The following is a 16,116-nucleotide window of genomic DNA, read 5'->3' as shown; positions in this document are numbered from 1 at the left end:
GCTACCACATCTATGTACCCTGCAATGACAAATGAACACACCTACTCAAAGCAATACAGTCATCTGCATTTTATTTGCACCTCCCTTTGCAAGTTGTTGATTTTCCAACTGCTTTCTCCACCCGGGTTCCTTTAATCCCATCTCCCTCAAATTCCCCCATGCCCAGGAAAAAAATATTAGTTTTTGCCAAGGTAGACTCAGCTTTCTCAGCAGGCCTGCCCTATGTTCTCAGGGGAAGTCTTTATCTAAAGCTACAGCAACAGGGTGAATCCTCATAAGACCACACCTTGACCAGAAGGAAGGCTGGATCTTTTCAGAGGGCAGAATTGATTTTGGGGGTGAGGTAGGGTGTAAGGTGAGCAGTATATTAGGCAGAGATGGGAAAGACTGATAAGTGCTGGAACAGTACTCAGGAGTTAGAGCCCAATCTCTGCCCTGGTGAGTTCTCTCCAGGTCCTCAGAGACGGGATGGGGTCCCTCCACCCACTACCACTGTTTCCCCAGTGATGTAGCTGGCGTCTTCAGAGCACAGGAAAGACACGATGCCTGCACACTCATCTGGTTTGCCTATCCTGAGGAATAAGAGAAACAAGGAACGGAGTAAATATCAAACAGGCCAGACCCCCTGACCTGGCCCTCAGGGCATGAATGTGCTTATTCAAAAAGTATCAGATGATTTATCAGGACCAGTGTATAAGCTTCTTGTCAATCAAAAAGGGTTACCATGAAGATAAGCTGTCATAATAAATACTGCCTAAATACTGCACGCTGTAAAAACCACCACACATTATATTCAAATAATACAGAGACACTTTGTGTTTTAGAGAATCAGGACACCACAATCCAAAGTCATACAGATAATCTGGTGAGCAGCTATTTTGTTTCACACGTGTGTATACTATTCAAGTGTCAGGTAGTCTGTAAGACAGTAAATGGTTTGTTTAAAATGATTCCATTTATATTGCTTCAATTCACAGACTTTTTCAGGAATCTGTTTTTGTCCCTTAAAGTCAGGTTCATTTTGTGAGAATGTGCTAATTCTCGGTGTTTGTATCAGTGATTGCATAGTTAGGGAACACTGTAACCTAACCAAAGAATGCTCTAGAGGTGGGGGTGGAGTAGGTACCTCAAACTTAGAAGGCCTGGATTAGTGGTTCTCCATCATAGCTGCACACTATAATCATCTTGGAGGCTTAACTTCCTCCCCGCCCTGGCCTCTCACCTCGCGAAGGGAAAAAAAAAAAAAAGCCTAGGTCCTATATTGGACCAATTAAAAAAGAATCTCTGGGAGTGGAGCCTGAGCATTTGTAGTTTCACAAGTGCCCAGCTGATTCTAACGCACATCCAAGATCAAGAAGCGTGGGTGTAGACATTCACTGAGGCTCCAGGATGACAATGCCCTGACTTGTTAGTGAGTTGTGAAGTAGGTGTGCAGCTCATGCCTGACATCAGAACAGCTTTGGGCGCACCTGAGGGGATCTGGAATGTTTGGACCAGCAAAGAGTAGGCCTTGCTGGCATGTGTTCTTGACAGAACAAGATGGAGAAGCTAAAGAGAAGAGAGTTTCCAGAAGCCACAAGCTGGAGAGAGGCAGGGAAGTTAGAGGAAAAGGAACCAGACAAAGATACCTGAACAGTTTGGCTAGCCCTATGGGGAAGAGGCGAGTTTTCTTAGCAAGGGGAGTTTTGGGACTTAGTAAAGCTCTTCATTCCTTTTATTTGGATTGTAGGATCATCAACCTGAGCTCTGGAAACATGGCTTTTTATTCAAGGGGAACTAAAAAAGCAGGGTTTTGGTCTTGGTCTTGGTCCCTGGGTGCTAGGGATGCCCAGAGATGGAGGCAACACCCAGGTGGAGAGAGGAGTCAGGGTTTTTCTCAGAATGATGCTCTGCTGAAACCCAGATGCCTGTGTTTGGTTTTTGCAATGCAGGTGGATCCCTAGCACATGCCACCATAGTGACACAGTGTTCATGGACTTGGGAAGTCTGTGTGTGCCACCGAAGAGGGCATGCTCATGTTTTCTGTGGGACCAAAAGACAGCAAGCTGTGGGCTGTGTGAGGGACTGGAACTTTTGTCTTTGTCCTTCCTAACCCTCCCCTGTGACAGTCTTACCTTGTTATCTGCATGGTTTCTTTTATGCTCTCCTCCCTTTCCTTGTCCATCCACAACTGCAGGAAAAAGGGACATCTCTTTATGTGGCAGAAGAGGAGGACAGGGAGAGGAGAAAGTGCCACCCTTATGTCAGCTGAGAGGAAGGCTGGAGAGGACACCCTTTTACTTCTTAGTCCTCCTCAGTTCCCAGTTGTTTCCCTCCTCTGTTCCATTCTTTTCAGGTGCTAGTGAGGCTGTTGCTGGGTGTCCCCAGTTCTCATCCACTTAAGGAAAAAAGAAACCGCATGAGCAGAGGCTGAATTCCTGTCTCTAGCGCACACCTCAAGAAAAGCGTATGTGGGGTCTGATCTGGACCAGTGGCTGGTATGGGGGGCGGGTTCCTCTGTCAAAAAAAGTGCAGGGATCAGGGCGGAAGGTACTGGGCTTCCCCATCTGGGAATGGGGACCTAGGGGTCCCAGGGGTCCTCACCACACGGCTGAAGCTAGTCTTGATGAGTCCTGGTGCCAGGCAGTTCACCCTGATGTTCCTTTGGACCAGCTCTTTGGCCAGGTTCTTGGTGAGGCCTAGCAAGGCTGTTTTACTAACATTGTAGGGGCCCAGGCCCTGGGGAAAGGAGACAATGCATTAGTGTCTTTGTTTACAGTTCATTCTTGGTTCTTATAGTAAGACAGGACCAAGGGCAGTAGATAATAGGGCATCTCCTATAAGGGAGGGTCCCCAGCTAGAAAACTGTCTTGTGGCTAACCCGCCCCTAGGTCAGGATTTGTGGGGGCAAGGCATCTATTTTGTGGGAGGGGGCTTGGTGGTGTGACTCCAAAAGGGGACACACACTAATCAGGATCACTGGGGGAGTGGAAAAATGCAGGACTGGGAGGGATGGAAGTAGCAAAGAAGGGGGGATCTTACAGGAAATGGGGTGTAGGCTGCTATGGAGGCCACAATCACCACTGAGCCGCCTCTGGAAAAAGAAGAGAATGAACCTCTTCCCAATGGGAACCCTGGCCCTCAGCCCATATGAGGTCCATCACATCCACGCTCCCTCTCACTGTCTGTACCCTCGTTTCTCCATCTCTGGCACCACTGCCTTTGTCATGAGGGCTGTGGCCTTCACGTTAATGTTCAGAATCTGAAAGAGAGAGAGAAGGAGAAAGAGCATGAGGGAAGAGCTGGAGAAGGCAGGGCGAGGAGGACTTATAGCAGGGTTCCTGGGATGTTTGTTGGGCCAGGTGCAGATCTCAGATGGTTTACTTGGACCGTACAAGTACAGAGGCCAAGGCCTGGGGAAAAGCACCTCTCATCGGCTTATTCAGCTAGAGAATGATGCATTAGGTTCGGGTGAGAAGGAAAGGAACCTGGTTCTTCTTGTCTCCTAACCAGCCAAGTATGATTTGACCTATATTAACAGGGCTGCTTTGGACTTGAGCTAGATTTTCTGTGTTCCTTCCAACTAGGGAGAACTCGGAATTGGGTTGGCTTACTGGACCTGCCCCAGAGTGGGCCATGCTGCTCAGGGAAAATGTGGCCTGACCTTGGGCACTCGGGATTGTTTTAGCATTTCCCTGGCTTCTGAGCTTAAGGAGTGAGATGTTTTTGGCCCTCCAGGATGGACTGTCTGGCTGGATATTTATTGGAAAGTGGGATCATGACGGGGGCACTTTTGCAGGAGCTGGAGCACAAGCTACAGTCAAAACCCTGCATCCATAATTTGAAACAAATGCATAACCATCATTTATGTAGTTCTAGGCACTGCTGGGATATTCCCCTCCCGTGCCCCCATGCTGACTTCTTATTTTGAAAATTTTAATCTTACAGAAAAGTTGAAATAGAAAAACAATGAATATCCAGAAGGTACACTTTAGATTCACCAATTGTTCACATTTTGCCCGGTTTGTCCTATCTGTGTATCTATATAGTTTTTTCCCCCGGAACCACTGAAGATAAGTTACAGTCATCACAATGCTCTATCAGTAAAAACTTTAGCATTTTTTCCCAAAGAATAAGGACATTCTTACACACTACCATCCATTATCACACCAAGAAATTTAACATTTGTAATAATGATTTTACCTAATACGCTGTCCATAATAAAATTTCCCCAGTTGTCTCCCCAAATGTCCTTATTTAAAAAATCCAGAGTTTAATCAAGGATCAACCACTGAATTTATATTTGATGTACTGTGACATTTTAAAAAATGCAAATTAAAAAGAAAAATTACTTGGTTTAAAACTGATTTTCATGTGGTCTTTATTCAGACTGCTCATGAAAGATGTTTCTCTACTTTAAAGAATATCAATCAGGAACTGAGTCACTGAAGAGCATTTGGCACTTTGGTCTTTATGTCTGTGAAACACTGATAAACAAACTATAATATTTTAGTATCCTTAAACTTCAGTGTTGAGAAATTATTGATGACATCAGAGTAAAAAGCAAAACCATGGGAGATCATAAAAAATTTAGCATTTCCAAATCATGTGCGAATATTAACCTTAGTAAACAAAGACAAATATTTTAATTAAGTCTTTATAATTAAAAACTGTAGTGTGTGAAATATATCACAAATATAATTATACACGCTCACATTAAAACCAATATTCCACACTTGAATTTAGACATCTGGATCTCAGATTTTCTTGACACTGCAGTTAAGAAGAAAAGGGCACAGGTCTTTTGCCAAGATTATAAGTTATAAAGCGGTAACTTAGGTCATTTCACCAGAATTGATATTTCACTTAACTAGCAGCTATTAACATTTTCCAGCTAATGAGAAATAGTTCTTTTTTAGAAGCTGGAAAGGGGATGGGGTGTGGATAAGTTTAGGTGTATTAGCTATTGGCATATAGTTGCCATGTCTCTGCTGGAAATAAACCAGGAAGAGCCTGGATAAGCATGTGGGGGGAGAGAGCTGGGGAATGAATCACAAGAAGGCTAGCAAGGAGCAAATGGAAGAACAAAACTGGGGAGAAGCAGAAATGAAAGAAGGGCAAGGATAGAAGAAGCCACCCCCCACTTGCCCTTTACCAGGTGCACTCCAGGTGTGTGCAAATCACAAGGATTCCTCACATTTACAGTGAACTTGACAAATGAATTCTAAAAGCAGACTGAGTTTGTTCTGACCGTTTTATGAGGCCTGTCCCCTGCTCCTTTAATCCCCTCTCACCTTGTCCCACATCTCCTCGGTGGCGTCCATTATGTTTCCAAAGAAAGGGTTGACGGCGGCATTGGAGACTAGGATGTCAATGCCCCCATGGAGGTTCACAGCCTAGAAGGAGGAGTAAGGTCTGAATTAGGACTGCAGGTCAGTAAGGGAGGTGCACTTATCAATGTTGATGAAGAATTCCTTCTTAGGAATGAAATGATGTCAAAATGATGTCTCTTTTTCATGAAACATTTCTCTCCCAAGCTATCCTAAGCTCTGCCGCTAAATGTTTCAGGTTATCTAGTTTCTTTCTTCCTGCCCCCACTTCTAGGGCTGCTGCTGACCTTTTACTCTTCACACTTTCTCTTTGGGGAGCTCCTCGATGCTCATGGCTTCTTCAGTCCCACCTCAAAATCCATTTCTAGACGCTTTCTCATTTCACACCCAGTCCCAGCCCCATTTCTCCAGTTTACTGTCCAGTTCTCCTTGGCTGAGTTACCGTTATCTCAAACTCAACCTGTCCACACCTACTTGAATGGAGAAACGGTTTTAAATAGGCCAACAGAAAGTCACCCCTGGAAGGGCCTTTAGACCACCCAGCCCAGTGTCCTCATGGTGAAGGTAACAAACTGTAGTCTAGGGAAGTGAATTTCTCAGTAATGATATAAGAGGGCTGGCCAAGAACAGGAGGCCTGCTCCCTGGGACTTTGGGAGAGGGCAAGTGGTCTGCTCAGGGCACAAAGCTAGTTAGTGGGGGCAGATCTGAGGTCAGCATCCCTTCTACCACAGAGGTAATACATAAGAGTCCTCTGAAAGTGAGTTGAGCTCTCTATGAAACGGACTACCCAGGAGCCACGCTGGGGAAGGCACCAGCTTGGGTTTAAAGCGGTTTCACACTTGGTTATGATGTCATTTTATCTCCCCCCCCCCCCCCCCCCCCCACTTTTGGCTTACAGGCATGGAAGATTCAAGGCAGAAACTGAGATTTAAACAGGGAAAGCCAAGAAAGGGAACATTTCACCTCACTAATAAATTGTAAGTAGATGGCAAAGGCATGTGCCAGAGTAATGAGTGGCCAAACAGAATCTGCCAACAATACGTGACTCTGAAACCAGACGATGCATTTGCCCAGAATGGGCAATTCTGATGCCTTGGGCGAGCAGCACTAAACGGGCCCTCAATCAACTTTGTGCTTCATGATTTGGCGCACAGAGGGGTGTTATTAACAATGTATACCATCTGCTAGCTCCCGTTTTAACTAATTATTCTTGCTAACTAGGTGCTAAGCTCAGTTGCTTCTACACTGCTGAAGGAATGCTTGGGCTGTCAACATGTAAATTTAACAAAATTTAAAACCACCTAAGCTTTTAAAATCAGTATGAATACTATCTGGTGCTCTGTAACTTTTGGTGTCCCGGCACAAGGCGCCAGCCACCTGCTTTGGCTCTGTGTAAGTTTTGCCTATGGATTTTGGACGAGCAAAGTGCAGAATAAGCTAGAAAGGGATGTTGGGGGTGGGAAGCCTAGCAGCTTGGAGAGGGGAGAAGTCTAGGTTTTGCCCAAACAGACAGAGAACCATAGAAGATTAATGAGAAAGGCATTATGACTACCCAGGTGTCTCTTAAGCCTGCTCTAAATTGTGTGATCACTACACAAAGTGATTACGAGTTGGGTGCTGTTTTCTGATAGATATATTTTTTAGAAAAAATACCATCAAGTGGAGATGGTAGCCAATCTAGTTTCTGCTCCCCACACCTTTGAGAAGCTTTGCTGTGCAGATTTAGAAGCTGCTGGATAGTAACCATCCTTAAGGGAGGAGCTTTTCCCAATGCAGGCTAACAGTTCTTAACAGGCAGAACCCATCTCTGATTGCTAACAAGTACCCTATCCTGTTCTCCACCGAAGAGTTGTTTTTGACTCATCCTTCCTATTTCCCATTTCTTGACACTGGGTTAGGAAGAAAAAAAATCTTGGTTGGTTCCCACTAGAGGTCTCTTGGGCATATCCATTCTGGTCCCACTGCTGCTGCTCCAGACCTGAATGACAGAAACAGCTTCCTTGCTAACATCCTTGGCTCAGAGTCTTTTCTACTCTAATATATCCTCTTACCAGTGCCAGATTATCTTTTTAAAATGTAACCATTTTCATCTTGCTCAAACCTCATGTGGCTTCTTATTTCCTCCAAGAACATCCAAGCACCTTTGGCGAGCACTGGAGGCCCCTGTTGCCTGCCCTTCCCACCAGCACTCCTGAGCCTATGCTCTCTGCTGTGAATTCACAGGGCTCCCTCTACCCTTCAGTCCCTCCTTGGTTGGCTGCTCATTTTGCGGGGTCATTTGAAATCCTGTCCCAATTCCATCTATCCAGTCTCACGCCCTCCTCGAGGTCTAGCTCAAGCCCCACTTCTGAGCCAGGGCTGTAGGACTGGTTAAGTGGAGCTGGTCAGGGTGAGAGGTTGTTTCCCTGACAGGATTTGGACATTAAATTGCTATGCACATTTCATATGGCCAGTCAGCAATTGGCCCAGGATTCTAGATGGCTCCCTTCACCCTTGGGATCAAGGTCCTAATCTCAGACACTGTCCAGCAGCCTGTTCCAGGAAAGGTGACTTTCTTGGACACACATTTGGCTCTCTCCAACGCTCATTCGAGTATCTGCCAGATGGTTCCTTAAAAATGGAATGACTTTATATGGTCTATTATATCACTGTTTACCATTGTTTAAGGTATCCCTCTTCTAAGATTACCAAATTATTTCTTCCAGCCTTCCTATCTGTTCACACAATCCCTTACTTTCCATCTAGGGTAGATTCTCCCTTCTACTCTAGGGAATAAAGCATGTGCCCTGAGCCTGACTGAAGAGTGGCCTCCTTTGCCAGATATTCCTATTTTCTTGGGTAGCTGGAAGGTTGGTGCCAAATACCAATTCTGACACTGGCTTAGACTCTTTTTCTTTTTTTCCAAGTTTATTTATTTATTTTGAGAGAGAGAGCACATGCGAGCAGGGGAGGGGCAGAGAGGGAGGGAGAGTGAGAGAATCCTAAGCAGGCTCTGTGCTGTCAGCGAGGAGCCTGAGGCGGGGCTCAAACTCAAGATCCCTGAGATCATGACCTGAGCCAATACTAAGAGTCTTATGCTCAACTGACTGAGCCACCCAGGTACCCCTTAGACACTTTCTCTCAGACTAAAGTCCAACTGTGCACCAAAGGCCTGACCCGATGCTAATGGAGAAATGCCTGGTGGTCTGTAGTCAGCTTAGCTGGTCTGGGTTGACTTACAGCTCTTCCTAACTGGCTGTGGGAACTTAGGATGTCGCTCCAGCTTTCAGAGAAGAATGTTCTGAATGTTCCAAAACAGGGAGAATAGTCCTTGCCTTGCTTGGGTTGTTGTCAGGTTTAGAGATAACCCATGAAGGCTCTGAACAAAGTGAATGGCACACAGTAGCTGGTTGAAACATGGTGGGGTTCCTCCTAGAGAAGGCACTCGAATCTATAAACTAAAGACAATGGGATTGATTATTAGCCCAAGGGTGGGAACATCTATTTTGTGATTGTACTTACCTTTCTCGTCTACCCAATTAGATTGGAAACTACTGGAGACCCAGGACCAGCTGGTTTTCTGGGGGACCCAAGGGATGATGCAGAGTTGAAACATTAGAGTGGTTTTTGATTCTCTGACTGGGATGGGATTCTCAGAGACATAATAGAAAGGCACACAAAAATGTGCTGGTGGATTGGTGCATAACGCATGGTTGTTTTAGTTAATAATGCGGGCTTGGATCACACCAGTGTGTCTAGGAAAGCAGGGAAGTAAGCTTAGACTGGCTCCCTTCTGCCACCTCCTGGCTCTCTGCCCATACCCTTGCCGCTCACCGTGGCCACCAGTCGCTCCCGGTCCTCGGCCTTCCCCACGTGGCACACGGTGCCCACCACGCTCAGCCCCTCCCCCTGCAGCGCCGCCACTGCCCGGTCTACGTTCTGCTGCTTCCGGCTGCTGACCACCACGTGGGCCCCGTCCCGGGCCAGGCGCCTGGCGATGGCAAAGCCAATCCTATGGGCAGAGAGAGAGTCAATGCCAGTATGGGGGAAATGGTTGAGACATGGGCCCTGGAGTCAGAATGCCCGGGCTTGAATTCCAGTTCTCCATCTATATGACCCGGTGTCTACCTTACGTGTAGGAGAGCTAATGGCATAGCCATTACCATACAGATGGACATGCTTCACATGTTTTTAGCACTCATTTACTTGTTTTTCCTATGGTTTTGGCTGTCAGGCTACGTTCCCAGGCACTGACATTACCTTCCACAGGCACCTTCACAGTGAGAGTCCCCATGCCCTGTAGGGACTGAAGGGAGAGAAATGAGCTAGGGGTGTAGCAACAGCCACTTCAATGATTAGAGGGTCTCACTCGAAAGAGCCCCTGCCCCCCAGATACCTTCCTTACTAGTCTACATCATCTTAAAATTCTGTTGTTAATTATGTTTTGGGGTGTATGTGAAAGGGTGGGTCTCTAGTAAAAAAATGTAAATTTTTTACAATACTCTCCTGGGAGTAAGGGTTACACATTTTGCAATTGTTGGCTATTAGCATTTCGCATACATTGCATTTTAGATTTGCTGGCATCTAGCAAAGTCCTGTGGGGATGAGAAACAGGGATAGACAAGAACGGTGGGTGAGAAACAGGCTGGGCAAGGGCAAAATGTACTGAGCTAAACAAAAACCTGTACACATGGGTCTTGTGTCCCATCTAGGTGAAGGGTTCCAAATGGGGAGTCTGGAACATTTCCATAGTCGATGGAGGCAGAGGGACCGGATTTTTGAAATCTGGACTGTCTTGGATTTCTGGTGTTTGGTCTTCCCAGACTCTAGGGGGGGCCGTTTGATTGGGGCAGCCCGGAGTTACTGGGAGACTGGATTTATGCAGGCAGTACTGAGGTGGCGCAATTGAGCCAGAGGCAACAGTGGGAGGAGACTGGCAGAAGTGGAGTCAAGGCAAGAGGATTCGGTCAGGCTGCAGGCCGACCACGTGGTTCTTTTCTTCTGGGGTCGGACTCTTCCCGGGAGTGACGCTTGAGGACTTGGGCCGGGAAGCAAAGGTCAAGGGACAGTACCTGTTTCCAGATAGTGGGGGTCTCAGAGACTCCGGCCCAGGCACTCACCCGTCTGTGGAGGCCGTTACTAGGGCCACCTTATTGGCGAGCGGGCCCCGGCGTGCCATCCCTGAGCTGGCCTTCCGCACAGACTCCCACGCCGGTGCGCAGCAGTTCAGCAGCAGCCTCGCCTGCTGCATGGCCTCCGGACCTTAAAAGGCTCTGCGCCGCTCAGGATAGGTGACTCCCCGCCCCGCTCTCCGCCCCCCGCCCGGCAAGTCCTGCTCTGCGTGGGCCCTCCACACCCGGAGCCGGTTGTGGCCGCGGGCGCCCCCTGCTGGCGCACGGCCGCCGCGCCCCGCCGTCCTCGGCGGCTGTGGAACAGTGCTGTCTGCCAGGGTTTCCTCCAGGGGCCCGTTCAGGCTTCCGCACAGACTTCCCCACCCTTGGCAACGCTCTCCACCCCCATCTGCTTGACCCTATTATTTGTCGGGGTGGCGGAGAGAGCTTTGAGTTGATTGCTTTTCTTTCCCAGAACTTCAAGATGGACCTCCTTCTCCAAGAAAGTCTGGGTCTACGTGTGTGATAGTTCACAAGAGGGCAAATGCTTTGAGATTGCCCATGGAAGTGAAGCCTGTGGTCCTCGCAGAGTCACCAGGTGAGGGTCTCAGATGAGGGTGGAAGAGCCTGGGAGATAGATGTGATGGGGAGGAGTAGCTGGGCTGGGTCTGGCACTTCACACTGGCTCAGGGTCTCCTCCATGCTGACAGTCCTGGAGGGCTGACTCTGATCACTGTGGTAACCAGCATGCAGGGAAAAAGATCCTGACTGGAAAGGACTTTTCATACCCTCTACCGTAAGAGGACTGCCCCATTTTACAGGGCCTAAGTGGTAGCAAGAGGTGAGAGGATCTCCCAGCCAGTGGTGGAAATACAAACTCAGGAGTACTCAATTTTCCATAATCACCGTGTCCCCTGGTCTTAGCCTCCATCCTAGTTCAATAAATATTTATTGAATGTAAAAGCACTTTAAAAACTGGCAACTACTAAACACATAGTGATTATTGCCACCATAGAGTAATTATTATTGTTGCTACAGGCCAGGCTCTTCATCTGTAAACAGAGGATGCTGGAGGAGATGATGAATAAAGTCCTCTCTAGCTGTAAATTCTGTTCCAAGACTTCACCCTACCCTTCTGCGGAGCAGGCTGAAATGATCTCCCTTCTGGGTGTCTGGGAGAATTAATAAATCTGGATGGCTTGTGGGATGCTGTACAAAGGCCCCAACAGATCCAAGTGTTAGTGTCTGAATTGGTTTAACCCAATGGCCTCCAAAATGCCAGGCTGAGATGTGCTGATCCATGGCAAAGTTTTCACTCGTTCAAGGCAAATTGAGACAAATAAAGATAATATAGTGAGTTTCATAAAGCTAATATTATTTAATTTAATAGTTCTTTATTTTGCTCCTTATTTGGGGGGGGGGGTGTTCATCTTTATGTTAAGAAAAGGTGATGAAAGCAGATGGGTAAGTTGAAAAATGTATTGTTATCTGGTGAAATCACCAGTTTGTCAACTCTGTGTCAGTCCATACAGTTAGAGGAGAGAGAATCCTCATCTGTGAAATTCTGGGGATCGCTGTTTAATAGAATTCATGCTTGCTAGAGATTCACTTAGTATATGTATAGTTCTGCAGAGCAGCTAATAAAGGATTTCAACATTCAGAAGGGGATGTATGGGTAGCGAGTGATCTATCAGGCACGCACTGGATTTATAGTATATTCCTCAACCAAGAAGCTACAGCTATGGTACTCAGCTTTGGTACTCAGCATATCCTGATGAGATAAGAGAGCTTATGTCTAATTTTCCCCATGCCTGGGGAAAACTGACTCTCCGACTGGTGCCTCTGTGTCTGAACCTCATGAATTATTGATGACAGAGGCTGGATAGCGTGACACTCCTCTTCTTCCTCCCCTGTTCAGAGCTAATGCACTGTGGGAACCCTTCCCAGTGCTCTCCACCTGTGGGCCTTTGGGGAGGATATGTAGGACTGGAGAAGGGTTCTCAGGGCTTTGGATTCAAAGGGACAGGCCTTCAGGGCATATCTGATCTCTCTTCACCTCTTGCTCAGAGGGGCTGAGGTTGGGTAGAGTGGGGGAGACCATACTTCAAAGGGCAAAGGGTCTTGAAAAGAGAATTCTGGTCAGGAAACTTGGTGAACATCACATGACCCCTCCTTGTCTGGGCAGGGTTGTTATATGGCCTCTGGTACCATTTCTTTTGGAAGAGCACAGGGACATTAGGGAGAGGATCCGTGAACTGAAAAGGGTAGAGGGAAGGCAAGGAGTGTGGGAGTCTCTAGCTGCTACTCTTCATCAAGCTGATTTGTTGGAGATGGGGACAGGAAATCTTTGGGGGAAAAACATGGGTGTGTAGGAGTCTCTTTAAACGGGGAACTTTAATAGGCAATGGGATTGCTTTTGTATGTATGGAGGTGGTACTGATGAGGGAGGATAAGGCAAGCTGAGGGCAAAGCAGAGCTACCCCCCCCCTCCAGGTGGGATACCTATGACATTTCCTCAGGCACTCCTGGCTGCCCAAGAACAAAGGAAAGGAGAAAACAAACGGTTAACTGATATAGATCACAGTCATGCAGGACAGGAGTCTCCATCAGCTTACAAATATCTTAGTAAATTATAAGAAAAAAAGCAATCTTATCAATAGGCTAATCTCCGACCTGTTGATGGGGCTTTGGGGTGATGGTGGGGGTTCCGAGCTGATGGCCAACAAAGAATTCTTGAAGACGTCTTTGGTACAAAAGTGATTTTATTAAAGCATGGGGACAGGACCCGTGGGCAGAAAGAGCTGCATTGGGGTTGTGAAGAATGACTGGTTATATACTATGGACTTGGGGGAGGTAAAGTCCAAAGGGAAGTTTCCAAAGACATTTTCATATGCTAAAGACTCACAGATTACTGGAGGCCTAGCTGTTGTCAAGCTAAGGTTGTTTTTCCCTCTGGCAGAGCCTTCATATTAAGACAGTAGGGAGTTCGTGGACTTTAGGCTATTGATAAGATTGCCCCCCTTATTTTTGTCATTGTCCTAAAATATTTGTAAACTGATGGAGACTCTTAATAGTTTAACCATCTGTTTTCTGTCCTTTGCTTTGTTCTTGGGTATCCAGGAGTGCCTGAGGAATTGTCACATATATCCCACCTGGAGGTACTGGGGAGGGGGGGATGCTAGCTTGTACTCTGCCCTCAGCCTGCCTTATGCTCCCTCATCAATATGGACTCAGTTTCCTGGAGCCCCAGTAGTGATGTGGGGAACAAAGGCAAAAGGAAATGGCACATAAAACTAAATTTCCTTTTAACCTGCAGCCCATTGACAATTACTTTGAGGCCAATATGGGGTACAGCATTTCTCCAGGCACCCCCTACAGTCATAATGTTAATGCCTTGATAGAGGGAAAACAACCTTAGCTTGACAATAGCTAGGCCTGTGGTATTTCAGGAGTCTTCTTTAGCATATGAAAGTCCTTCTGGAGACCTCACTTTTGCCTTTACCTCCCCAAACTCCATAGTATGTATATAGCCAGTCACTCTTCACAACCCCAGCGAGGCTCTTTCTGCTCACAGGTCCTGTTCCCGTGCTTTCATAAAATCACCTTTTTGATACCAAAGACAGCTCAAGAATTCTTTCTTGGCTGGCGGCTCCAATCTCCAGTCACTCCAAAACCCCATCAATACCATGTGCAGATCCTGAGGAAATGCCTTCATTATTGAGGAGTATATTCTGATCTTCCTCGAGGGCTGACATTCACTTGGGATGCAATTTTTTTTGACATATTTTCTAATGTTTATTTATTTTTGGGAGAGAGAAAGAGAGCAAGTGGGGGTGGGGCAGAGAGAGAGAGAGAGGAGGAGACACAGAATCCGAAGCAGGCTCCAGGTTCTGAGCTGTCAGCACAGAGCTCGATGCGGGGCTCAAACTCACGAACCATGAGATTATGACCTGAGCCGAAGTCAGATGCTTAACAGACTAAGCCACCCAGGTGCCCCCACCTGGGATGGAATTTAAATCTTCCATTTTGCAATAATCATCTTCGATTGGTCATTGACACTAGTCAGGACTGGGCAGCAGGGGAGGGCTGTGGGATAACAACCACCTTTACTGAACACTTACTAAGTGTGGCAAGTGTTTGGTGCTTTTTATACGTTTTGTAGACCATTTCTAATCTGGTACGGTAGGCATTTTTATCTCCATTTGTGAAATCAGAGTGAGTCATGACAAGCCAACCTGCTGTGTATGTTGAATAGCTATGCTTCATTTTTCTGACTTTGTTGGGGAATGACAGATTTCATAGAAATTAATTTCCTCTGAGTTGGAATTTTACTGTCAGCACCAGTGCACTGTTGTTTTAATCATTAAATATCTAGTCTTTAAATTATAAAAATAACACATGTTCATGATTTTAAAAAGAGACAGGTTTTAAAGTGAAAAGTAAACAAGTAACTCTTCCCTATGCTTCTGCCTGCTCCCCATATAGCTCCTGGTCTTGTGTATCCTTCTAGAAGTTTCTATGCAGTTACGTATATTTTTCCCTTAAAAATGTTTCCCATGAATGGAATAACACTATATATGCTGTCCTTCAAATTGCTTGCTTCTTTCCTTTCTCCCTTTTTCTACCTTTCTTTCATTTCTTAAAATACATTCTTAGAAAGTGTTCTGAGTCGTACACAATAGATCTACTTTATTCTCTCTCTCCCTTTTAAAAATAGCTGTACAGTATTCCATTATGTGGATATTCCATAATTTATTTAGCCAGCCTCCTACTGATGAACATGTAAGTCACTTTCAGTCGTGTGCTATTTCAAATAATATACAACCTTGGGTGTCTATATTTTTTGTGTTTGGTGCAAATGCGTTTGTACCCTGGGTCAAATGTTTTAAATTGATGGCCAAGGTCAAATTACCTTAAAAATGGTTTGACCAGATCTGATGGATTTGTTTTTCTAAAGTGAGTTTACCTGTTGTCTTACCCTCTTGCACATAGTATATAGAATGGTTTAAACCTTGGTTGATGGCATAAAACTCAGTAATTATGGCAATAGACCCTGGCCTCAGTGGCTGGGAGCCCATAGAGATTGGTGGGTCCTGCTGTGATAGTAAAAGGTAGAATTCAGTAGGCAGAGAGGGAAACACTAGGAATAGAGGTCCCTGGGTGGGGAAAAACACATATTTTGGAACAGTGCTGGGAGTGTCTGAACAGCAAACCTCCTCAGGCTTAAGGTTCCTCTTAAGAATGTAACAGGTCCCACTTACTCCCCCTCATGTTCCCCTCAGGGCTTTGACAAAAGACCTGATTAATACTAAGTAGGAGTAAAGCCTATGACCCACAAGGAACTGTATGGCCATAGACCACCCTTCATACAATGGAGTCGAGCCAACCCAGCACCTAGAGTTATCCAGTCAGTAAGGGTAGATAGAACCTGAGAAGGAACAAGGGGGCAAGGGGGAGCGGTGGGCGACCAGAACCTTATAAAACAAGAACCCTCACCTGGAGTCCTCAGGCATTCGCTTTCGAATGTCTCCTCTCTGTAAAGAGAGCTTTCCTACTATTCTTCCTTTCTAATCTATTTCTCTAATAAACTTTTGCCTACTGCTTATTTTGTGTCCACCTCTTCATTTTTTGAAGCAGTGAGACAATGAATCCCGGGTATTGAGGTAAAAAAATCCTGTAGCACTCCTGACCTGTGACTTGCAGACCTGAGCATACT

General features: G+C 46.2%; 1 protein-coding gene across 2 annotated transcripts; it reads right to left on the bottom strand.

Annotated features, from left to right (window-relative positions):
- Positions 1 to 54: 54 nt before the first annotated feature.
- Positions 55 to 10,560, bottom strand: LOC132669447 (dehydrogenase/reductase SDR family member 4). 2 transcript variants are annotated; one of them, XM_060619308.3, is made up of 8 exons: positions 10,410 to 10,557; positions 9,124 to 9,301; positions 5,274 to 5,375; positions 3,171 to 3,241; positions 3,022 to 3,073; positions 2,584 to 2,718; positions 2,115 to 2,170; positions 55 to 572 (listed from the first exon to the last, which is right to left on the bottom strand). In XM_060619308.3, exons 1-8 carry the CDS (start codon positions 10,538 to 10,540, stop codon positions 458 to 460), a joined length of 840 nt encoding a protein of 279 aa, XP_060475291.1. In that variant the 5' UTR covers positions 10,541 to 10,557; the 3' UTR covers positions 55 to 457. The 2 variants fall into 2 exon arrangements, with proteins under 2 accessions (XP_060475291.1, XP_078304509.1); XM_078448383.2 differs by lacking the exon at positions 55 to 572 and adding an exon at positions 1,394 to 1,580 and having other exon boundaries at positions 10,410 to 10,560.
- Between the last annotated feature and the right edge of the window lie 5,556 nt (positions 10,561 to 16,116).

Source organism: Panthera onca, chromosome B3 (genome assembly GCF_046562875.1).
Source record: "Panthera onca isolate mPanOnc1 chromosome B3, mPanOnc1 haplotype 2, whole genome shotgun sequence".
NCBI lineage: Eukaryota > Metazoa > Chordata > Mammalia > Carnivora > Felidae > Panthera > Panthera onca.
Note: the sequence above shows the minus strand (reverse complement) of the source record. Positions and strands in the feature narration are given on the sequence as shown.